The 22,489-nt window shown below is 62.1% G+C and overlaps 7 protein-coding genes across 7 annotated transcripts; 2 read left to right on the top strand and 5 right to left on the bottom strand.

The window, feature by feature from the left end:
* Nucleotides 1–246: 246 nt before the first annotated feature.
* On the bottom strand, nucleotides 247–1,953 carry AMSG_11902 (uncharacterized protein; the record flags this gene model as incomplete). Its single annotated transcript, XM_013902322.1, has 2 exons — nucleotides 1,224–1,953; nucleotides 247–428 (listed from the first exon to the last, which is right to left on the bottom strand). Exons 1-2 carry the CDS (start codon nucleotides 1,933–1,935, stop codon nucleotides 247–249), a joined length of 894 nt encoding a protein of 297 aa, XP_013757776.1. The 5' UTR covers nucleotides 1,936–1,953.
* Nucleotides 1,954–3,083: 1,130 nt separating this feature from the next.
* Nucleotides 3,084–10,701, top strand: AMSG_11901 (uncharacterized protein; the record flags this gene model as incomplete). Its single annotated transcript, XM_013902321.1, has 4 exons — nucleotides 3,084–6,938; nucleotides 7,526–8,035; nucleotides 8,059–9,737; nucleotides 9,819–10,701. The coding sequence occupies exons 1-4, from the start codon at nucleotides 3,273–3,275 to the stop codon at nucleotides 10,699–10,701; spliced, it is 6,738 nt and encodes a 2,245-aa protein (XP_013757775.1). The 5' UTR covers nucleotides 3,084–3,272.
* Nucleotides 10,507–12,048, bottom strand: AMSG_05701 (uncharacterized protein; the record flags this gene model as incomplete). The annotated part of the gene is made up of 3 exons (XM_013902297.1): nucleotides 10,507–11,728; nucleotides 11,761–11,816; nucleotides 11,874–12,048. 3 exons carry the CDS (start codon nucleotides 12,046–12,048, stop codon nucleotides 10,811–10,813), a joined length of 1,149 nt encoding a protein of 382 aa, XP_013757751.1. The 3' UTR covers nucleotides 10,507–10,810.
* A 623-nt stretch (nucleotides 12,049–12,671) lies between these two features.
* Nucleotides 12,672–13,703, bottom strand: AMSG_05700 (uncharacterized protein; the record flags this gene model as incomplete). The annotated part of the gene is made up of 1 exon (XM_013902296.1): nucleotides 12,672–13,703. The coding sequence occupies one exon, from the start codon at nucleotides 13,701–13,703 to the stop codon at nucleotides 12,672–12,674; it is 1,032 nt and encodes a 343-aa protein (XP_013757750.1).
* A 214-nt stretch (nucleotides 13,704–13,917) lies between these two features.
* AMSG_05699 (uncharacterized protein) lies at nucleotides 13,918–17,105 on the bottom strand. The gene has a single exon (XM_013902295.1). The coding sequence runs from the start codon at nucleotides 17,032–17,034 to the stop codon at nucleotides 14,674–14,676; it is 2,361 nt and encodes a 786-aa protein (XP_013757749.1). The 5' UTR covers nucleotides 17,035–17,105; the 3' UTR covers nucleotides 13,918–14,673.
* A 1,899-nt stretch (nucleotides 17,106–19,004) lies between these two features.
* Nucleotides 19,005–19,908, bottom strand: AMSG_05698 (uncharacterized protein; the record flags this gene model as incomplete). The annotated part of the gene is made up of 2 exons (XM_013902294.1): nucleotides 19,005–19,653; nucleotides 19,850–19,908. Coding segments are annotated over 2 exons (656 nt in total), but the record flags the coding sequence as incomplete, so codon positions are not given.
* Nucleotides 19,909–20,862: 954 nt separating this feature from the next.
* On the top strand, nucleotides 20,863–22,261 carry AMSG_05697 (glutaryl-CoA dehydrogenase, mitochondrial; the record flags this gene model as incomplete). The annotated part of the gene is made up of 2 exons (XM_013902293.1): nucleotides 20,863–20,918; nucleotides 21,025–22,261. The coding sequence occupies 2 exons, from the start codon at nucleotides 20,863–20,865 to the stop codon at nucleotides 22,259–22,261; spliced, it is 1,293 nt and encodes a 430-aa protein (XP_013757747.1).
* Nucleotides 22,262–22,489: the final 228 nt, after the last annotated feature.

Here is a 22,489-nt window from a genome sequence, read left to right as displayed (position 1 = left end):
GGGTTTGTTTAGTGGGGGGGGTTGGGGAGGAGGTGGCGAGGGCGAGGTTGGGGAGGAGGTGGCGAGGGCGAGTGCGATGGCGAGGGCGAGGGAGGACGCTGGTGATCGGGCGGCTGAGCGCAGGGGGAGGAAAGGCGGCAGACGATGGGCGATGGGTGGATGGAGCTGCAGGCGGCGGACGATGGGCGATGGGCGGCAGCCTAGTGGCGCGTAATGGAGCCGGGAGGGTAGGGTAGGGAGAACCGTTCATGTGATCCACCCGTGTGCCTTGGCAACCCGGATAAAGGCCTCCTCGGCCTCGGCCTGCGTGTAGTCGTCGCCGGCGCGATCCATGTCAATGAGCGCTCCGCCTTCCAGCAGCACGTTCCGAATCATGATCAGAAAGGGCAAGAGCATAAAGTCGGAGGTCCAGCCCGAGAGCGTGAGCTCTTCAACGCATACTGATCCTCCCGACGTGATGTGGCCGGTCCACTGATGAAAGCGCGGATAGACAACACGAACAAAGGGTGGACGTCCTGGATACCGATGCGGAAAGATGACCTCAAGCAGTACATGATCCCTTCCGGGTCGGGCCGAATCGTAGAGAAACAGATCTTGCGCCAGCTGTGATTCCAAGTCAAAGTCCGCAAGTCGAACATGCCAATGTCGGAGGTTGTCATCGACGACTTGAACTGTCACTCCCTCGGCGGCGGCCCTCTCCGACATGACCTCACCCAGCTCGCTTGCCAGTCGGGTTGCCGTCTCTTTGCTGCTTCCTTCCGGAACATGCCCCGTTGCATGCGCTGCCATCACCTCGTCGTTGTGCTCGAGTTCGCCTGTCACCTGACAGGTCGGCCGAAACCGTCGCCTGCTCTCATTGCACATCATTGCACAGCCTCTACCGCACGCCTGAAACAGCTTCAGAGATAGCCACACACACACACACACACATGTAGGCAGGGCGCTAGATTGCAGCGTATGTATATTCGATCGGTACGCTACGGGTTTCTACGACCGTCATCGCTTCAGCAAAGTAGCCGCGGGCGGCGCCTGCCACGGCTGACTCTGCTAGATCGGGTGCGGTGAGAGGACGAGATCGAGCGTGTCGAAGAGACGGGCGCCTGCACGCTCTCCACCCCAAACAGTGACATGGAGGGGCGCCATCGCGCCCGACGAGGTGGATGCGGCGGGTGCAATGAGCATCAACCCGTGGCCGCGACCTTTGAGCGGTGGAGTCGGAGGACTGGCAACAGAGAGCGTCCAGTTCGACACGCATGTTGACGAAGCGTCGAGAACAGCGATGTCCGAGAAGAAAACATCGCCGCGGTCGGCAAGAAGCGCGTTGCCGCCAAAGATGACGATCGTCGAGGCGCACGATGCCATGCACACGCGATTGCGGGGAGAGGCAAGTGTAACATCGGGAGGAAGGGAGAGAAAGACATCGTTGGCCACATCATAGGCTTCGATGACGTCAAAGTAGACTTCGTCACGCGCAGTGACGTCAAAGGTGTACCCGCCCGCGACGACAACAAGCGCGCCGACGACCGCGACGCCCATCCAGGAGCGCGGCGTGCTGAGCGTGGTCGCACAGCGCGTCCAGTTCCAGGACGTCAGATCCAAGGAAAAGACATCGTTGTAGTAAGTGAGGGTGGATGGGCGTGACTGCATGCCTGAGTGGCCACCAAACACCACCACCGTCGAGCCGACGAGCGCAGCGACGTGGCCGTGCCGGGCTACAGGGCCTGGACCGCCTGGAATCATCTGCGTCCACGATCCCGTCTTCAAGTCAAAGACCCAGACATCGCCCAAGTATGCCCAATGCGTCGAGCCTCCGATGACAAGGAGAATGTCACCATTGTCGACGCCCGGCACGTCATGACCAGCGGCTACAAAGACAAGCGCATGATTGTGACGAACAACAGGTCCATCGCCTCGACCAAGCGACGCCGTATCCATGTCTTTGGACACATCTCCTGCACACACATCATCTCCTTCCCAAAGCTGCGTCCAATCGCCAGATCTGCTCCGGACCCAGAGATCGTTTGTCAGGCGTCGGCGACAGTCGTCGACGCCAGGACGGCGCGAGCATCGACCGCCAAAGACAAACAACCGCTCGGTCGCCGGGTCGGTCGCCAATCCGGCTCCTTGTCGGCCATCGGGAGCTACCTCGAGCTCGTACGTCCTTTTCGTCGCATGTGCGGCAGTCCATGAGTTGGAAGCCGCCATAGGTGAGGCGGGGAGAGCAGTGGGTGACGCCAGAGAACTGATTCGAGCCGAGCACAATGGAAGGAAGGCTCAGCAGCGCGTCGATCGGATCTACATCACGGATTGACCACATCACTCCACGCAATTTGGCACGTGTACTCATCGTGAGGCACTCGATCACTCTGTGTTCAGTCTAGCGTCACCGTTAGATGGACAGGGCCCAGCACTGGCGGCGACATCAGTCACGCGCATTGGTCCAGCGCACACTCGCGAGTCCGCCATCGGATGTCCATGGCAACGCCCGCCGCGTCTGATCTAGGCAAGAGTCGCACATATCGAGATACGATCTTAAGCATCATCCCCCACACCCTCGCAAGAACAGCTTGATCTGGCCTGATCTGGCACCTGCCCGACAGCACTCCCGCGCGCCCAAGCTTGTGCGCCCCTCGCCATCACATCCCGGCGCTCGGCCGACTGTCACGCACGCCCAACTCACACATATCGAGATATGATCTTACGCATCACCCCCCACACCCTCGCAAGAACAGCTTGATCTGGCCTGATCTAGCACCTGCCCGACAGCACTCCCGCGCGCCCAAGCTTGTGCGCCCCTCGCCATCACATCCCGGCGCTCGGCCGACTGTCACGCACGCCCAACTCACACACGCGACCGGTCACCGCCACTACCACCGCCACCGCCAGCACTTCTCTCCACCACATCATCCCAACCTATGGGCCGAGTCGAGCTGGTTATGGTGGTGGCATCCATCATGTTACTGGTAGTGGTGGCCACCTCACTGGTCGTGGTGAGTGGTACGGAGACCAGGTTGGACGAGGTTGGGTTGGCGGCAGAAGCTGTCGATGTGGCGTGGGCAAGAAGAGCTGGCAGAAGGCACGTGCGAGGTGTGATCAAGGGAACTGGTGATGACCATGCTGGTGTCACACTAGATGATGGCAGTGCTAGCGATTGGTATGGAGATAACGCACTGGAGGCTGCACGCGGCAAGAGTCGTCCCGATCAATCGCCACCGCTTCATCACATCCGCGTCACTCGAGATTCAGCGGCTGAGAATGAGCTCAGGGGACTGATGGCGTTCTTTGAGGAAACTGGCGGCCATCAAGGCCGCTGGTTGAACGCAACCGGCTGGGGTGAGAGTCAGGATCCTTGTGATGGGTCATGGTTCGGCGTGGCATGCACTGTCCTTGATGATCAGCTGTGGCATGTCGTCGGCCTCCGCCTCTTCAACAACACTATGGCTGGCAAGGTGGACTGGCAGTCCATGGCTGCTGATCTGCCGTACATGGCATTTCTTCTTGTTGCTAACAACTCGTTGGTCTCGCTCGACGGCATCGACGAGTTTGCCTTTCTCAACACTTTTGATGGCCAGCTCAACCCGTGGGACTCGGAGCTGCCCGCCATCGGCAGTCTGCAGTTCATCGTCGACTTTGACGTCTCGTACTCGACAGTCCGCGGAAGCATCCCGCCGCTCGGTGCGCTGCCGTATCTCAAGTACTTTTCCATGTCGTACAACGACATCTCGGGTACCATCCCGGACCTTAGTCAGCTCCCGCGGCTGGAGACGCTTACGCTCGACGCCAACAATCTGACAGGCACCCTGCCTGACTTTGGCGCGAATAGCAAGCTGTACATGGTGGCGCTGCAGAACAACTTTCTCACGGGTACCCTGCCCGCCAACCTCTTTGTACATCCGTCGATGTCACTCTTTCTCGCCTCCAACAACTCGCTCACAGGCACTATCCCGCCGTTTGCCCCAGACTCGAAACTCTCATTCGTCTTGCTCTCCAATAACGAGCTCACAGGCACGCTTCCGGCGCTCCCGGCCAATCTGGCTAACATTGCCGTGACCTCATGCGGGCTTACCGGCGCCATTCCAGACTTTCCGCCGCTCCTCAACACTATCTCACTCGCCGAAAACGGGTTCACAGGCACCATCCCGCCCGTCGGCCACACCCAGCTCGCGTTCCTAGATCTGCGCGACAACCAGCTCTCGGGCAGCCTTCCGCAGCTTGATCACATCGCAGATTCGCTCGTCACACTCATTGTTGCGAACAACAGGCTCTCGGGCAGCCTCCCACCTGCGCTCGATCTGCCCAAGCTTCAGGTCTTCTGGACTCGCGCCAACCGGTTCTCGGGTGCTGTCCCTGACGTCACCAACGCGATCTCGCTCATTTCGCTCGACGTCTCGTCCAACGCCCTCTCTGGCGAGTACCCAAGCTCGACGACGCTCCAGTTTGCCTCGTTTCGCGGCAACGCCTTTTCGCACGCGCGCCTCGATCTCTACCACAAGCTCCCAGCACTGACTGGCCTCGATGTCTCATTCAACGACTTTGGCGGCCAGCCGTGGGTTGAGATTCTCGCCGACATGAGCGGCATCACGTTTCTCTCGCGCGGAACAAGCCGGTTTGGAACGCCAACAACGTACATCAAGCTTGGCCTGCTCAAGATGGATCAATGCAACGTGACCGGCGCCTTTGTCGACGGGCCCATCTTTGAGTATGCCCCGCAGCTTATGTACTTGAGCCTGGAGAACAACGCGCTGACCGGTGAGCTGCCCTCGTTCATCATTCCCAACAACATGATGTTCCTCTCGCTCGCGGGCAACAGAGCGATCCGGAGCACGCTTCCTCGCTCGTTTGCACCGGCGCTCGGCGGTCCACTCGGATACCTCGACCTCTCGGGAACTCAAGTGTACTCGCGACTGGCGTACACGAATCGCCTTCTCCCGCCGCTTCCCAACTTTATCTCCACCGCCGAGACAACCGAGTACTTTCCTGGGGGCAAAGAGGTCTCGCCGGCCCCGTATCGCTGCCCAGACCTGACCGCTACCCATGAGCCGTCGGCCCACATCTCTATTTCACCCGCGTTTTACGACTATGCGCTCTGCTTGTGTGCTCGCGGCTACTTCGGCCTTGTCAATGGCAATCCGCCGTGCCGATCGACCAACGACATCTGCCTCCTCTCGCCCGGCGGCTCCGACACCTGCATCGAGGAGCTGACGGCGACCCAGGTTCGGATTGCCCGCGGCCACTGGCCCACGGTCACCGAGTCCGGCCAGCAGCTCTACGTGCTACCGTGTGAGAACGTCGAGTACGGGACAGCCCACTGCAATGTCGACGGGGAAGCGGTCTGCCACATTTATCGCACCACGGGCACAGTCGAGTGCTCCGCTGATGCCCTCTGCGCGTCCGGCTACCGCGACCGACTCTGTACCCGGTGCGACGACGGTTGGTATGCCAACACCGCCGGTGAGTGCATCGAGTGCAACAAGGCGTTTACTACGCTCTTTGTGGCTGTCGCTGTCCTCGTCCTCGCTGTCATGATTGTCGTTGTCTGCGGGCGATCCGCTCAGAGCGTCGACCCGCAAAGCGGCTCTCGCGCCGAGGATGGGCTTCACAGCAGCGTCAACAGCATCGATGCTGCCAGCCCTCTGATGGGCGCAGCCGAGCGGCATGGTAGCGTGGCGTGGCCAGTCACCTGGCGAACGATGCTCGGGCTGATGTGGCCGTACCTGGCGCTCTCGCTCAGCGAGGTCCTCCTCTTCGTGGTGCTCTTCACCATCGACGCCTCGTCGATGGAGGACGTATTCTTGGTCCTGCTTGCGCTCCTCTTTGTCACGCTTTACCTCGCGTCGGCCAAGTATCAGGAGCTCCGCAAGGCGGCCGGAGAAGCAGTCGCTCGGCCGATGCTCGGGACTGAGGACGGGCTGGCGAGCCTCGCGGGGCTCTTCAAGTCGTTCCTTGTCTTTATCCAGACCACCGAGCTTTTGCTCGGCTCGACCTTTGCGTGGCCGGCGACGCTTGTGGCGCTCCGGCGGCAGCTCTCGACGGTCGGGATCCGGGCGGAGGGCCTGGAGTGCTTTTCGTCGGCGTTTGAGTACAACGGCAAGTACCTGGTTGTCGTCTCGCTTCCGCTCGGCTTTGCACTTGTGCTCAGCGTGCTTGGAGTGTGCCGCATCGCGGTAGCCTGGCTGACCAGCCGCGACAAGGACACCGTCACGGCCGTGGCCAGCCAGACCTGGGATCGAGTTCTCTCTGCGGTTGTATTTGTCTTTTACGTGGTGTTTATGGAACTGACAACGGTCTCGCTCGAGCGGTTTACCTGCCTTCCGGATCCTGTGCCGGGCTCGACCAAACGGTTCTCAGCGACCGAGCCTTGGGTCGAGTGTGTTTGGGATGGGTGGATGTTCATGTCTCTCGGGTGGCTAGTGGTGTACGGTGTCGCCATGACGTGCCTGGTGGCGTATCTATGGCGGCACCGCGCAGCCATCGTGACGCCCGAGACTGTGGGACACGCCGCGGTGGAGCAGTTTGAGGTGCGCTTCGGCTTTGTGTACGAGACGTTCCGGGCGCGGGCGTGGTACTTTGACGTTGCGATCCTTGGGCGGCGGCTTGCACTTGCTGCGCTGGTCTCGCTCGTCCACGCTGGCTCGCCATTTCTTCCGCTGAGCGTGGTGGCTGTCTTGGGCTCTGCCTCCTGGCTGCAAGGTGCAGTGCGGCCGTTCACCACCAGCGCCAACAACGCGCTTGAGCAGGCAAGCATCTCGCTGACGCTCTTCTCGTACGTTGGCGGCATCGTGCTCGCCAACGAGGCTGCCAATGCCAGCAGCTCAGCGTGGGACGCCCAAGCGGTGGCTTGGGGTCTGGTGGTGATCAACGGCACTATGTGTGCCATCTACGTCGGGAGCATGGCTCTCATCCTGGTTCACTCGCTGAGCTCCCGTGCCGCACGCGCCGTGCCTCATCGGGTTTGGCGCCTGTTTGCCGGGAGCGAGTGATGCGCCGTAAAACGCACGCAAGAGGGATAAGAGAGAGAGAGAGAAAGCCGGCTGAATAGATAGGGCTGGGCGCGCAATGCCACTGTTGATGAGCCACGATTAACCACGACGACAACCATAAACTACGATTAACCACGACGACAACCATTAACCATTAACTACGATTAACCACGACGACAACCATAAACTACGATTAACCACAACGACAACCATAAACTACGACTAACCACGATGGAATTAATGATGCACGATTAACCACAACGACAACCATAAACTACGACTAACCACGATGGAATTAATGATGCACGACTGACCACAATGGAACTCATGGCAATAGCCCCAAAACGGCGAGAGCGGCCAAGCAACCGTTCGCTGCTCAACGCCCAGAGTCAGCCGTTTGGCCGAGGGGGGGGGGGGGGGGGGGGGGGGCAACGGGGGAACACACCTTACTCTCAGCAAGATAGACCCGGATGAGTAGCGAGGACGAGGGAGTAGCAGCTGTTCCTGCCCATGCCTTGACGGGTGGTGGAGGGGGGGGTGGGGAGGCTGCCGCTGAGCTGCTCGCCAAAGACGACAACAACAACAACAACGACAACAACGACAACAGCAACAACAGCAACGACCACGACGGCGACGGCGACGGCGACGGCGACGACGGCGACATGGCGGGGCAGGACGAGAACGTGGACGGCTCTGGAAGCGACATGAGCGAGAGCAACAAACTGGTTGAGGAGGAGGCAGAGGAGGTTATGGCCGACGACTCGGTGGGCAACTCGGTCGTGAGCACCAACTCGGTCGACGCAAACTCGGTCGATGACGCCGACGACGCAGACGCAGACGCATACTCGGTCGACGACGCCGTCGCAGACGCAGACGCAGACGCAGACGCAGATGCAGATGCTGACGCAGATGCAGACGCAAAATCGGCCGAGAACACAGACATCAACTCGGTCGAGAACACAGACGTTAGCTCGGATCACGTGCACAGCGCCAATGACGACGACCGTGCCCAGTCGGCCCCGGGTGCCATGCGTGACGGGAACAAGGCGCTCGAGGTTGATGCGGTGGGCGAGCCGAGGTGGCGGCGACGGTGTTGCGAGGCGGTGAGCGGGTGGCCATCACGAATGACGAGGTGTCGGTCATGGTAGAGCGCGAGATGGCGGTCGAGGCCGAGGCGCTCCTTCCGCCAGCTACCCTCTCGGTTCTTGTCCTCCCCGCAGGCTACTCTTGCCGGTTTGTCGTCGGCGTTGGCTCGCGGGTTGCCGAGGTCAAAGCCATGCTCCGCCAGGAGCTCGATCTCGGCGCTGCCGAGCTGACCCTGGCCTACGGCGGCGAGTCGCTCCCCAACGCCGCAACGCTCTCTGAGGTCGGCATCGAGCCCAACTCGACACCGCAGGTCGCGCTCACCGTTCTCGCCGTCCCGGTGGTGGATCCTGCCGCCGCCGCAAGCAACGATGAGCCGACGGCGCACTGCCCAATCGACCGCTCGATGGTGGCCCGCAAGCCGTTCCTCGGCGGCTTCCGCCACCGCATCACCGGTGTCGAGTTCCACAACGCTTCGACGCAGGTCGATGGGCCGAGCGAGGAACAGGTGTACAAAGAGCCGTCGGTCAAGTTCTCGCGTGAAACTCAGACCGTCAAGGTGGTGAGCCACGGGACGCAGTCGCAGCGCGAGGCCGGGACCCAGATGACGACGTCGTCGGTGTATGTCGACGACCGCAACGATCGCGTCCTCACCCGCGGCAAGTACGTGACCGCCGACGAGGTCGTCCAGATGCGCATCGAGTATGCAACCAAGATCCAGTCGTACGTCCGCGGCTTCTTTGCCCGCAAGCTCGCCCGCAAGCTCCGCGCCGAGCTCGAGGAGCGCCGCCAAATCATTGCCGCCCGGGAGGCTGAGCGCCTCCGCGAGGCCGAGATCGTCCGCCAGGTTGAGATCGAACGCCGCATGCACCCGCGGACCGCCAAGGACTTTGAGCTGCTGTACAACGAGCTCGAGGCCTGGCGCCTCGCAGAAATCGCAAAAATCAACGCCACCGAGCTCACTCCTGACCAGCGCCAGCGCGCCATGTCCGACCTCCTCGCCAAGGAGACCAAGCTACTGCAGACCATCGACCGGCTGCGGAACACTGCAAACATCGAGAACCGCGAGGCCCGTATCGACGCAACGCTCTCGCTCATGGCAAAGCCCAAGCTCTGGGGCCTCTCTGACGGCTCCGTCGCCTCGGTCCACACCCCGTTCACCATCCGCGCCAAGGAGCTCGGCGACCTGTACCATGGCCTTGGCCTCACACACCTCACCCTTGACGAACGCCTCGATGTGCTACTCCACGTCAAGTGGACCGTCAAGGAGTTCGATTGCGACCTCACCCGCGACATTGTCGAGCTCATCGACCGCGAGGCCGACCTCCTCAACCGCGGCCGCTCGCCGGCCTCGCTCGCCGGCCTCCGAAAGCGTCTCCTCAACCTCTTCCTTCAGTTTATCGAGACGCCCGAGTTCAATCCTGAGTCTGCCCGCTTCCAGCGCGTGCCCGAGGGCCTACTCAAGCGGCCCAACGTGGTGCCCGACGCGCCGTCGCGGTCGTCGCGTGCCTCATCGCGCGCCTCGCGCGCCTCTTCGCGCAACAAGTCACGTCCCACCTCGCGCCCCACTTCGCGCACCTCGCGCGCCTCGTCACGCGCCTCGCGCACAGGCTCCACTCCAGCCACGACCACGCCGTTTACAGACCGCGGGCCACGGCCCGAGTCGCGCTCAGAGTACACCCGCCCACTGGCTTAAAGCCGCTGCCTCTGGGCAGTAGTAGCGAAACAACTGGTGTTTAACCCTATACGGTCCAGAGTGGACATATTTGCCGACCTCAAGGCCGCGCTCGCCGACGGAACGCTCCCGTGCGCGGCGCCGACGCTGGACGACGTCTCCTCGCTCGCCGACTCGGGCTTTGTCGTCGACGGTACGCTCCCCAACGTCTTTGTCGACTTTTCGGTCGCGGGCGTCTTCTCGGACGTCCTCGACATCAGCTCGGCGCTCGCCGGCGCGTTCGCGTCGCGCGACATGCTCGTCCTTGACAAGGTTCTCACGATGCTCAGAGTCAACGCGCAGTTGGCGCGTGGCGATAAGGCGTGCGCACGGCGCCCGTCGCCGAAGCGCGCCAAGTACGGGCAGCAGAAGGGCTCGACGGCGCCCGAGTTTGCCGAGAAGAAGCTCCCCCGCGAGCTCGCACCCTTCTCGCTGGCCAACTGCCTGGTCGTCATCGCCGGCGATTACAAGCCCAAGCCCAACGACCACCGACGGGTGTCGATTGCCGACATCGTCGCCTCGCTCATCGCCAAGGGCGACCCCAAGCTCTCGACCAAGTTCACCGAGTGGGGCACGAGCAAGGCGGTCGTCGGCCTCGGCGAGGACGTCGAGCACCCGATACTCCTCGCGCGCTTCCGCCTCATGTCCTCGCTCCTCATGTCGGCATCGGCCACGCCGACCGGCAAGCTCGTCCGTCGCAAGAAGATCCACAACGTCCTCGCGCTCTCCCGTCCGGCCGCTGTGTTCAACTCACTGATGGTCTCCTTCCCGGTCGTCGGTACGGCACCTCGCGCGCCGCCCATGCTCCCAGGCGTCCGTCACCGCGACGGCAACTCGGGCATCTTTCAGGCAGGGGTCTACGTGTCGGCCGCCATCACGTGCGGGCGCGCCTCCCACCTCAAGCCGCAGGCCAAGCAGGCGTGACACGGCGTCGGCTGGTGAGCTGGAAGTCAAGCATCATCGAGTTGTTCACTTTGAGACGCGCGCGACAACGCGTCCGAACGACCGTACCGTTTAGGGTCAAAGGAGGGGACTACGCGCCCATCTCCTGCTTGCGGCGGAACGAGGTGATCCACCCGCGCATCTGCTTGTTGGTGTACGGCAGCTCGTCGTTGCCGATCTTGGTCGACACAAACTTGGCCATGGCCTCCACAATGGCGTCCGACACGGCGTACCGTGGGTTAAACGACTTGAAGTAGTACTTTTTGAACAGCTCGACGTGCTCGGGCTCGAACCGGAACCGCGACGCCGCCTTCTTGCCCTTGCCCTTCTTGCCCTTGCCCTTGCCCTTCTTGTCGCTCGCCTTGGTCTTGCCGCTCGCCTTGGTCTTGCCGCTCGCCTTGGTCTTGCCGGTCGCCTTGCTGCGGCTTGTCTTGGTCGGCTTGACCTTCTTGGCCGACGTCTTGGACGGCGACTTGGCTTTGGACTTGGCTTTGGACTTGGCTTTCGACGTGGCCTTGGCCTTGGCCTTCGACTTGGCCTTGGCCTTGGTCACCGGCGCCTCGGCGTCGCTGCTACCGGCAGCGGCTGCAAGACCCTTGTGCTTCTTGACCGCCGGCGGCTCGCTGGCAGTCTCGTCGTCGTCGTCGCTGCCGGCACGATCACCAGGCCGGCCGGCGTCGTCGCCGTCGTCGTCGGTCGCCAGCTTGCGCTTGCGGGTGGAGCGGCGGACAAAGCCCGCGTCGTCAATGCCGTCGTCGGCAGCGCCCTTGTTCAGGACGCTGGCAGAGGCAAGCCAATCCAGCGGAGAGAGAGCAAGCTGTGCGGTCTTCTTGGCCACCGTCGGCGGCAGCTCGGGCATGATGCTCGCCATGGCCGATGATGTCGAGGTTGAGCTGAGACCACCCTTGGCCATCGACTTGCCCGCCATACTCACGGCGGATTTTTCCACCACCATCGGCGAGGGACCAGGCGCGGGAGAAGTACAGATACGAGCCGTGAGGTAGCCAGGCTCGGGAGCAAGGTCGAGGAGCCAGTAGCAACCAAAGAAAAGTCGCCGATGGGGTACGTCCGCTTGGCCGAGTCGACCTTGAATGATCCTGTAGCAGAGGCAGAGGCAGAAGCCGAGCCATACAAACAAGTGTTTGTGGTGGTACGAGCCGTGGTGGCGGCAGTCTCGGCCGTCTTGGCCGTCTTGGTGGTCTTGGCGGCTGTGGTGGTAGCATTCTTGGCCACGGCCTTGTACAGGGGATGGTGAATGCCGGTATGGAGGACCAAGTCCATGGCCTTATCACCCGACACATCCACCAGTTCTGCTGCGAGTTCGTTCATGTCACCCGCAGTTTGTTCATAGAGTGCTTGGTAGTCGCTATGGAGGTAGACAGGGACAGGGTGACCTCCGACATGACCTACGACATGGTTGGCCTCACCGAGGGGGATGCACCGACTACCACACACAACACGCATGCTGTTGCTCATGCCAAAGGGGTAATGACTCTCTCTCTCCCTCCCTTTTGGTCTCTTCAACCAGAGTGAGGTCTTGTCCGTACCCGTGCCCGTGCCCTTCCCCGGCTTCCCCCCCCCTCCCCCACCTTCCTTGCCTTTCCCCCGTCTTGTCTACCTTCTACCATTCACCCGCTACCGTTCGCGCCATTTTTCGCTCACGTTTCCCGCCTTTTTTCCTCGTTTCTACCCGAGGCGTCGCCCAGTCGCCTTTTTGCCCATTCGCCCAAAAGCCCGCCCAACGCCCGCCCAACGCCTGGACCGATCATCCTACGAGCATGCAGGAAAAGGGGGGAGGGGGGGGGGGGGGGGGGGGGGGGATCGTCTAGTCGCGCATCGAGAAGCTAGCTTACTGTGGTGGTGGTGCATTTATGTTGTTTCAAAGATGAGATGTCGGTGTGTACGGGTGCAGTTGAGCATGATTGGAGGGTACTCCACATCGGCGCGAGACCCTAGCTGGCGCGCTTCCACTGCAGGGAGCTACGGATCCGCTTGAGCTTGTTGAGAATGCGCTTGCGTGAGGTCGGGCGCATCCAGAACTTGAACGCCTCCTCGTTGTCCTCGCAGCCGACGTTGGCACATGCGATCGCCAGAAGCTCGGCGGCGTAAGTGACATCGTCATCGTCTATGTCGCGCTCCTCCTCGACGTTTGGGTCGCGAACGGCAATCAAGTTGTAGACATCGCGGAGAACATCGGCCTGCTCCGCACGCCAGATAAATGCCGGTGCTGCTCGCCGCCCTCGGTTGGTCTTGCGCTTCTTGCACACCGACGGCGCGACGTTGTCAAGCACACGCTGCTTCCGCTTGCGGGGCGATCGACGGCTCATCGGCGCGTCAGCCGTGCCGCTCGCCGCCGAGTCGTTTGCGATGCTCGTCGTTGCGCCGGTCGCAACAGTCGCAACCGGCGAAGACGGCTGTAGGCGCAGCTGCGAGCTTGGCGCATGCTGACTTCCGTCAGGCGTGGTGGCAAACAATGCGTGGTCGTCATCGGCAACAAGATGGGGGCGCTGCGGCACCTCGACCACCGGCGGGGACGACACCGGGGCTGGGGTCTGGTCCTGGCCATCGACCAACGCGCTGTCCTCTGCCATCTGCCGCATGGTGACAACAAAGTTCTTACGAGACTGGCTCACTACAACATCGATGACCTTGTAAGGAACTCCAGCGATGAGAACGGTCTCACCCATGCCAGGGAGCTGGCCGTTGCGGGAGGGGCTCCAAGCCGACTCCCAGAGCGGGACCGAGATCTTGGTCTGAAGGCGGCCATAATAGGCCTTGATGTGGTCGACGCGGTGCAACTTGGCACATGCCCGCATACTCTCCGACCGGTTCAAGTCGTCCTTGGCGACGTAGAGTCGCATCTTGCGCTCAAAGTTGTTGCCGTTGGAGACGTTGCCAAACGTCAACATCGAGCGCTTTGCAACTCGATGGACACGGATGCTCCCACGAGCAAGAGTGAGACTACGGATGGCACGAGTCGACATGATGGTGTTGACTATGGTCCTTGGCGGGTGCAGTAGCAGAGTCAAGTGATGATGTCGCGTGTCCGTTGTGAATTGCTCCGCAGTAAGGAACGAAAACGTTCCATGCGGCGACGTTACGGCACACTTTCGTCGCAGGGCACACAGAAACTCGGGCGAGTCGCACTCGCCGCAACGACGACTAAAGTTTACAACAGTGCAAGTCTTTGTCAACTTTTGAGGGGAGGACTTGTTTATCACGAGATCATGCCCATACTCTCCCACTTGGAGGTGAGCGACTCGATGTCAATGTCGTAGGCGTCGGCGTCATTGATGGTGGCGCGCTTGGACTGGCGCTCTGCTTGGCGCGAAGAGGCGGCCGAGGACGAGGCAGCAGCAGCTGCGTCAGTGTGGGCGTGTGACGACGAGGCCGACCGTGTGGTCTTGGCCACTGCCAGTTGCTGGCGGCGCGAGCGGAAGTCGCGGCGGCGCGAGGCATTGGAGATGCGTCCGGGCGGCGCGGCCTTTTGGACCCGGGCCGGCGCGGCCTCCGAGTTGAAGCGCTCGAGCTTGGAGGCAAACGACGAGGCCGACGGCGACGACGGCGACGACGGCGAAGACGGCTGGGTAGTGGTGGGCTTGGACGACGGCTTGGCCAGCACGACTGAGGCTGCCGACGCCGACGGCACCAGCGGTGGGACGGTCCGGGCGGCGGCAGAGCCGCCTGCGGTGTCGGCAGCGGCGGCGGCGCGCGCGGCCTCGAGCTTGGAGGCCAGGTCCGACGGCGATGACGACGACTTGTTGAGCGGCGGCGAAGCGACAGGCGGTGCGGCGGTAGGCTTCTTGGGCTGGGCCTGCATCGAGGCTGCGGCCTCGGCCTTTGTCTGGAACATCGAGACTCGGTCAAAGACCGAGGCCGAGCGAGTCCGCTTAGGTGGCGCGCGGGCCTTAAGCCTGTCAGCCACGGTCGTCGGCTTGGCGCCGCTCGGTCTCTTCAGCTGGTCAACATCCGGCAGCGAGTCGCAATCGCCGACCGAGGCGTAGGTCTCGACTGCTGTGCCGGGAAGCGGGAGTACGCCCGCGCGAGGGGTGGGGGCGCGTTTCCTGCACTGGCGGCGAGGAACGGCGAGGGCTTGGGCAGGAGGCGGTAGAGCGAGCAAGTGGACGTGAGCGGCTCCCATGACGGCAGGTAGAGCGAGTTTCCGCGGCAAAAGTACTCTGCAGGCGAGGTGACGAGATGCGACTCGATGCATGAGCCGTTGCGGAGCGAGTAGACCTCGGAAAAGGTGCGATAGACGACGACGAGGAGGGCGTTGGATGCCACAAAGTAGTGGACAGGCGGCGAGACCCACTCAAAGATGCGGTTGCGGTCGAGCTGGAGATCGGACTTGAGGACAACGCCAAAGGTGTCGTAGCAGAGGAGCGTCTCGCCCGAGTCTGCGAGCGGAAAGACGCCGTGGGCCGCCGAGGGAGTGAGGGCGTCGGCGGCGAGGAGTCTGGCGACAGCGGCCGAGTCGAGCGAGGCACGGTCGGCGGCGCCGGCGCCGGCAATGGCGTCATCGGGGAGCTTCAGCAGGCGAGTCCGCATCGGCTTGGTGGTAGCGAGGGTGCAGACCGGCATGGAGAAGTAGTTGGTGAAAGGAACAAAGACAAAGTCCAGGTCGAGGCCGATGAGCGCGCCGCGGAGCGACGGGACGATGGCCAGGGCCGTCGGCGCGCCGCGGAGCGGGACCGACTTTGCGAGAGTGATGTCACCAGAAGCAGCATGGAAGACCTCGAGCGAGTACGAGCCGTCGGTGGCCGAGGCGCCGGCAGCCGAGCACTGGACGGCGGCAATGAACGTGGTCTCGCCAATGGTGGCCACGTCGACCGCCGACGGGTTGCGCGCCGGGACCACGGCGACACCCGGCGAGTCGCCGGCGAGGACAGCTGAAAGCGAGAGTGCCACAATGAGCTTGTTGGTCCGGACCAGGAGCGAGTCGGTGGTCGGTGAGACGACAATTTGCGAGATGGACGGCATGTTGACCACCTTGTGACACTCGAGCGAGCCGATGGCCGAGATGTAAAGACCCTCGGGCGTGCCAAAGAGCAGCGAGTCGCCGTGGGTCTCGACGGCCGAGATCGGGTGCGGAAAGGCGTCCATGGCGAGCTCGAGGGTAAAGGCCTGAGCCGCAGACGCCGTCGACGCCGCAAGGTCCTGGGTGTAGACCGGAATGAGCTCGAGCGAGTTGTCCTTGCGCAGCTGCTTCTTGCGCAGCGCCTTGGGGTTTGCGTAGTCGGCGTGGAAGATGTCGAGGTAGCCCTTGCGGGTTCGGCGGTCACGGATGACAAACTCGGTCGACGCCATGGTCGCCTTTTCGCCGTTGATGCACTTGGCGAGGAGAGTCTCGATAAAGGCCTCGGAGCGCGGGTAGACCGAGTAGACCGGCGGACCAAAAGCGCGGAGGCCCTTCATGGTACCTGCGGCGACAGCGTAGGCCGGGCCGAGCTCCGGGTGGTCGATAGGTTGGACAACAAAGACAACCCGGGTGTACTGTGACGCCATGCACTCGATGTTGTACGTCGTGTCGCCGTCCATAAACACAATCATGACAATGTCGTTGCCGATGAACCGCTTTCGCTGGATCCGCTGCTCGTCAGTCGGGTCGTACTGCAGCAGCGTCGAGACGTGGAACATGATCTCGTAGCCGGCAAACTTGGAGCGGTGGACCGAGTGGGTGCCTGAGCCGTCGTGTGACGTGTCGAGCTGGGCAGAGTACCCAGTGAAGCCCTTGAGGCGGACCCGGTCGCCCAACAGATCCAGGAACTCTTCAAACGCCGGCGAGCCGTGCTCGTTCTGGTACATGGCGGTCTCCTCGGTCTGGCCCTGCTTGGCAAACAGGACGCCAATCTTGATCCGGAGCTTGGGCTCATCATTCTCGAGCTTGAGCAGCGTGTTCTGCGCCGAGGGCGAGGTCACATGCGCGCGGTCGAGCTTGGCAAAGAGCTTGCGATGGGCGCCAAGGTGCGGGTCGACGGCAGTGAGGAGGTCGGGAAACGACATTGGCGCTGGCGCTTCGATGACTTTGCGTACAATCGACTTGACCGACCAGACAATGATCCGATACTGGACACCGATTTTCTGCACCGCCGTCATCATGACCGAGAAGATGACCACACCACCGAGGGCCTCGTCATCGCTTGCCACATAATGAACATGATCACGACCAATGAACATATTCCGGTACCATTCCACAGCAGGCGACGGATCATCAATGAGCATGGTAAAGGTAGCCGAAGAGCCAGGGAACACATCCCCTGCTGCCGTCTCCACCTCCATCACTGTCGACGGGTCCAGCAGAACACGGTCCGTCATACCCGGCAGAGTCAGCGAAGCGGGTTAGGGGAGAAGGGTGTTGAGGCGGAGGGAGAGCGAGGGGGTAGGGGGGGGGGGTAGGGAAGGAGTGGGAGGGAGGAGGGAGAGGGGAGGGGAGGGGAGGGGAGGGAGGAGGAGGGGGGGGGGGGGGGGGGTGTGGTTGGTGGGCGAGAGGTGGTCACTATAGTCACGCTTGCTAGGCTGCGGTTGAATGGGAAAGGGAGGGGGGGAGAGAGGGGGAGGAGACTGCGGTTGTGAGGGGGCGAATATCCTGCAATGAACAAATCTCATGCCACACGAACCGATCCAACTGGCAGGCCATCTGCCTGGCTGATGCTGATGATCTTCAAGGTGGCCTGGGGGAAGAAGATAGAGTGAGTGTCCTCCTTGATTGACTTCCTCTATCAACCATGTTCTTCGTGCAGTGTTTGATACTGCCTTGCGAGGGAGAGGAAGACGTGATGATGATATCTGGCCGGTTCGAAACGTTTGAATGGTGTCGTTTTCGCCCGTCTGGCAGAGCCACTCGCACCCAGCTACTCGCACCGCCACACCGCACTTTACCGCGTTAAATTTCCATTCGCTTCAAGTCAAACAGCAAGTATCATCATCACCATGTCGACGACGTATCACCTCGACTTTGAGAACTACAACGACTGCGACTCTGTTGAGAACGAGATCAAGCTCTCAGAACTCCGCCCACCGCTCTGCTTTGGCCTTTGGATTGCCCGTCTCCTCGCTGTCTCGGCCATGACGCTCTCCGTTCTGTCGGTCGGGTGAGTGAGCGAGGTGCACGTGGCGGCCCGCACGCGGGAACCGCCCATACTCCATCCTCGATGTGGCACCTCAAACCCCATCTAGCCCCCTTCACCGTCCCAAACGTGGATAACCCGCTTTTTATACGCATGCGTATGGAACCGCGCTGCAAAGTATGCCTGCAGTCAGTGTGTTGAGCATGTCGCCTGTCCAGGGCCAATCCTTCCATTCAAGCCGAATCGCGGCGCCCCGAAGAAGAACCATCATCTTTGTCTGCTCCCGCTCGCCGCCACCACTGATCGGACACCCGCCCATCAACCAAACGCCACCTCTCCACCTCTCCATCTCTCCACCTCTCCCTACCACCCCATCGCTCTTACCACCACCCTTCACATCCTCCGCATCGTCACGACACGGCGTGTGCTTCCATGGCTTGATCGCGTCGTCGTCACACTCTCAACGATCACGCTTCAGTGAGCACCAGCCGGTACTCGACGATTGCCCACACTTGGCCAGGCCCCAGCCTGCAGCTTCCCGTTCCCTACTCCCCATCCCTGCCGGTACCCCTCCCCATCTTCCCGACCCCCCCCCCCAGCCTCAGCGTCCCCCTCCATCATTCCCGATACCCAATGCTGTAGCCATAGCCTATGAATGCCAGACTACCATCATCCACAACGCTGCCAGGTCTCGTTAACTGCAAGGTAGGCGATGGCAAGTTGTCGTCGTACAGATCCAAAAGTTGGCCGCTACCAGTACCAACACGCTCGCTGCAGGTGACTGTGAAAAAAACGTGATCAGTCGTCCTCGCTCCTTGCAAGGTTGCAGAACGGCGAAAGCTGCCCAAGCCAACTCTGAGCACACACTCGGTCGCCGGCCGAGCGGTCGCTCCGCTGGCTTGACGGCGTGAGATTTCCTCGCATTTACTGTGCTGACCATCTTTGCCAGCACATCATGGCAATTGGCACGGTGATCCGCGTGTACATGAACGCCCATCGATAGCTCGCGTACACACGATATGAAGGGCTTCGTGCAACAACCGCCGAGCCAGCGGCCCGGGGAAATCACCATCATCACCGTCGACGGCCTCCCCTCCCCCCTTTCCTCACGACACCGTCCTTCATGTAGTTATGCCGCTTTTTCAGGGCTGTGACTCCGGCCGCGAGTGTTAGCGACTCGTAGCAGTCGCGGCAACACTTTCTGCAGCAGGTAAAAAGGCCGATGCGATGGCGTTTGATCTGTCTTGGGGCTGCGCACGAGCGCCAGAGCTTAGCGCCGCTTGCGCTGCGACTTGCCAAAGTTCTTGCGGCGCGACGATGGGGCAGAACCCGGCGTGGCGCGGGCGGTTTTGACCGATGCAGAACGGTGGGTGTTCTGGACCTTGCCCTTACCCTTGCCCATGCCAGACTTTGTCTTGCCCTTGCGCGGGGTGGGCTTGCGGGCCTTGACGGTGGCGAGGACGTGGCCTTCGATGGCAGCCAGCGGATCGTCGCGGAAGACCGGGTGGGCAGCAACGAGAGCAAAGTGATCCACGCCCTGGCGGCGGGTCCGCGAGCGCATCTTGAGGGTGGTGCGACCGTGTTTGGCCACAGCAGCGCCCTTAAAGTCCTTGGCGGACTTTGCCTTGCCGACGGCATCGACCTCCTCGAGCGAGGACTGGATCTCATCAAGCGTCGAGGTCATGACCGCCAGGTCAAGCGGCATCTCAGCCTTGGCGTTCGCCAGCTGCGCCTCGATCTCCAGCCGCTTGACAAACGCCGCGGCCTTGACCCTCCGCCGCTCACGCTTGGGCAGGATGGAGAGATCAATGTTACCCACGCCCTCGAGCTCATCCTGTGCGTCCTTTGCAGCTCCAACTTCCGAGACCTACACTCTCTCCCCCAGTTCGCATGTACGTGAGTCACAGTCCGGAGTGGCAGAGTCCGTGCAGTCGGCAGGGCATGATGACCGCCAACGGGGGAGGGATGGGAGGCGAGCGCCCATCATTCGGCCCCATCCGCCACTCGGTGGGGAAGGGAGCATGTAAGCAGGGCAGGGAGGAGATGCAGCGGACGGTACGTACACCGAACACGTCTCTCAGTGAGACTAGGCCAGCGTGCTTCTTCTCATCTTCGTTCATGGTGCTAGCTGTAGCAATGGCCGCAGGAGACGGTCCAGTCGTCCGCCGCATCACCGCGGCCGCGGCTGCCTTGCGTTTGGCTCGTCCGCTCTTGGCTTTCGGCATGGCGCGTTCGAGTCGAGTGTGCTTGATTGTCCTCGCGCCGCCGTCTCAACGAGATCGTCCATGAAGACGACCAATCGGATCGATGGCTTTAAAGGTTGATCATGATGACGACGACTACGCCTTTGACCTCTCCGAGTATGCCGTCGTGGAGAAGGGTGCAGTTTGGTCGCAGCTGCTACACTGTGCCAGCACCAGCAGATCCGAGGAAGTGAGCCGATACGGCCACCGGTTGATCGGAAGATGTTGTCAGGCGAGAGCTCGATCCGAGACCAGAAGCAATAGCCACAAGCGCCATCAAGCGACCGGGAATCAGAGACGAAGCGGCCAGTACCCGGCCAGTACCCGGCCAGTACCCGGCCAGTACCCGGCCAGTACCCGGCCGTCCGTCCGCTCCCGACAGACATCAAGCCAGCTACCCCTCAGCAGCCGTCCCCACCACCATCCTCTCGTCTTCTTCCCCTTTCTTCTCTGGCGTCACTTGATCAACCCCGATCTCGAATATCCCCCCCCCCCCCCTTTCCCCGAGGTAGGGGGGGGGGGGGGGAACTGCCCCGCACAGCTCCAGTCAGCTGGCTGAACCCCACCCAGAGCCAACGCGGCACAACTCGTCTCAACATGCTTGCTGGCGTTGGTGCTTGTGTGCGGGCTGCGACCTTTGGAACTACAAGGGAGGGCGCAGGGAGGAGGTGGCGATCCCTGACACGTCAGCCGGACGATCCTTGGCGGGGAAGGTGTGTATGCCCAGGGGGGGGGGGGGGACAGGGAAGGCAGAGAGGAAGAGGGGGTTCAAGGGGGGCAGGGAGGGGAAGGGGAGAGAGGTCGCTGTTACAAGGGTGGAAACACTTCTTGTCATGATGGGCTGTGGTGGCATGCGGTGGACTGCGGGCAGAGCCTTTGTGCTCTGCTGGTCCTTCCTCTCTGGCCCAGCCTCCTCCGCCGCACTCAGTAGCCAATGATGGTGGAGCGTGGAGGTGATGGAGGCGATGGGGCGAGGGACGATTGACTCATATCAGTAATGCTATGATGGTGCGGGTGTGGTACTGGCGGATAGCGCGGATGGCGTCGTCGCTGCGCAAGTACGACTGGAAGGATCCGCTGGCGCTGGAGGAGCAGCTGACGGAAGAGGAGGTGTCTGTGATGGACTCGGTGCGGCGGTACACGCGCGAGAAGCTCTTCCCGCGAGTGCTGGAGGCGCACCGCGAGGAGCGGTTTGATCCGGAGATCATGGCCGAGATGGGCGCCATGGGCATGCTCGGGTCCACCATCGACGGCTACGGGTGCGCAGGGCTCTCGCATGTGGCATACGGGCTCATTGCCCGCGAGGTGGAGTGGGTCGACTCGGGCTACCGCTCGGCCATGTCGGTTCAGTCCTCGCTGGTCATGCACCCGATCCACGCGTACGGCACCGAGGCGCAGCGCGAAAAGTACTTGCCCAAGCTGGCGACGGGCGAGCTCATCGGGTGCTTTGGCCTCACCGAGCCGAACCACGGGTCGGACCCGGGCTCAATGGAGACCCGGGCGGTGCCGTCAAGCGACGGCTCGTCGTACAAGCTCTCAGGCTCCAAGATGTGGATCACCAACTCGCCCATTGCCGACGTGTTTGTGGTGTGGGCCAAGACCGTCGACGACGGCGTCATCCGCGGCTTCATCCTGGAGAAGGGCATGCCGGGCCTGACCGCGCCCAAGATCGACGGCAAGTTCTCGCTCCGCGCCTCGATCACCGGCTCGATCTCCATGGACGACGTCGAGGTGCCTGCCGAGAACCTGCTGCCCAACGCGCGTGGCCTTGGCGGCCCGTTCGGCTGCCTCAACAAGGCTCGCTACGGCATTGCCTGGGGAACCCTCGGCGCCGCCGAGTTTTGCATGGAGAAGGCTGTCGAGTACCAGCTCGAGCGCAAGCAGTTTGGCCGCCCGCTCGCCGCCAACCAGGTCTCGCAGGTCAAGTTTGCCGACATGAACACCGAGATCGCTCTTGGCCTCCAGTCCGCGCTCCGCGTCGGCCGCCTCATCGACGCCGGCGAGCTTTGCCCCGAGATGATCTCGCTCATCAAGCGCAACTCGTGCGCCAAGGCCATCGACATTGCCCGCGAGGCCCGCGACATGCTCGGCGGAAACGGCATCGCCGACGAGTACCACGTCATCCGCCACGTCCTCAACCTCGAGGCCGTCAAGACCTACGAGGGCACTGACACCATCCACAAGCTCATCCTCGGCCGCCAGATCACCGGCATCCCTGCCTTTAGCAGCTAAACCAGCCAAGTCAATCAGCCAACAACTAACCACACCACACACATACATCCATCCCCTTTCCCCTCCCCCCCCCCCCCCTCCCCCCGAAACAACTTCACTCTCACTTCGACTTCAGCCGTCATTCAACGGACATCTTGGCAGACAGCGAGACACAGGGCAGGAGTCGGCAGCGAACAGCAGGGGCCGAGGCCGAGCCAGACCCAACTCGGCCAGCCTGCCAGGCGAGAA

This window comes from Thecamonas trahens, assembly GCF_000142905.1.
Source record: "Thecamonas trahens ATCC 50062 unplaced genomic scaffold supercont1.24, whole genome shotgun sequence".
In the NCBI taxonomy this organism is placed as follows: domain Eukaryota; order Apusomonadida; family Apusomonadidae; genus Thecamonas; species Thecamonas trahens.
This window is presented reverse-complemented; position numbering and strand designations above follow the sequence as displayed.

Excerpts from the sequence above, each read along its gene's own strand:
- AMSG_05699 (XM_013902295.1), bottom strand. The coding sequence starts at position 17,034 with ATGACGGACCGTGTTCTGCTGGACCCGTCGACAGTGATGGAGGTGGAG.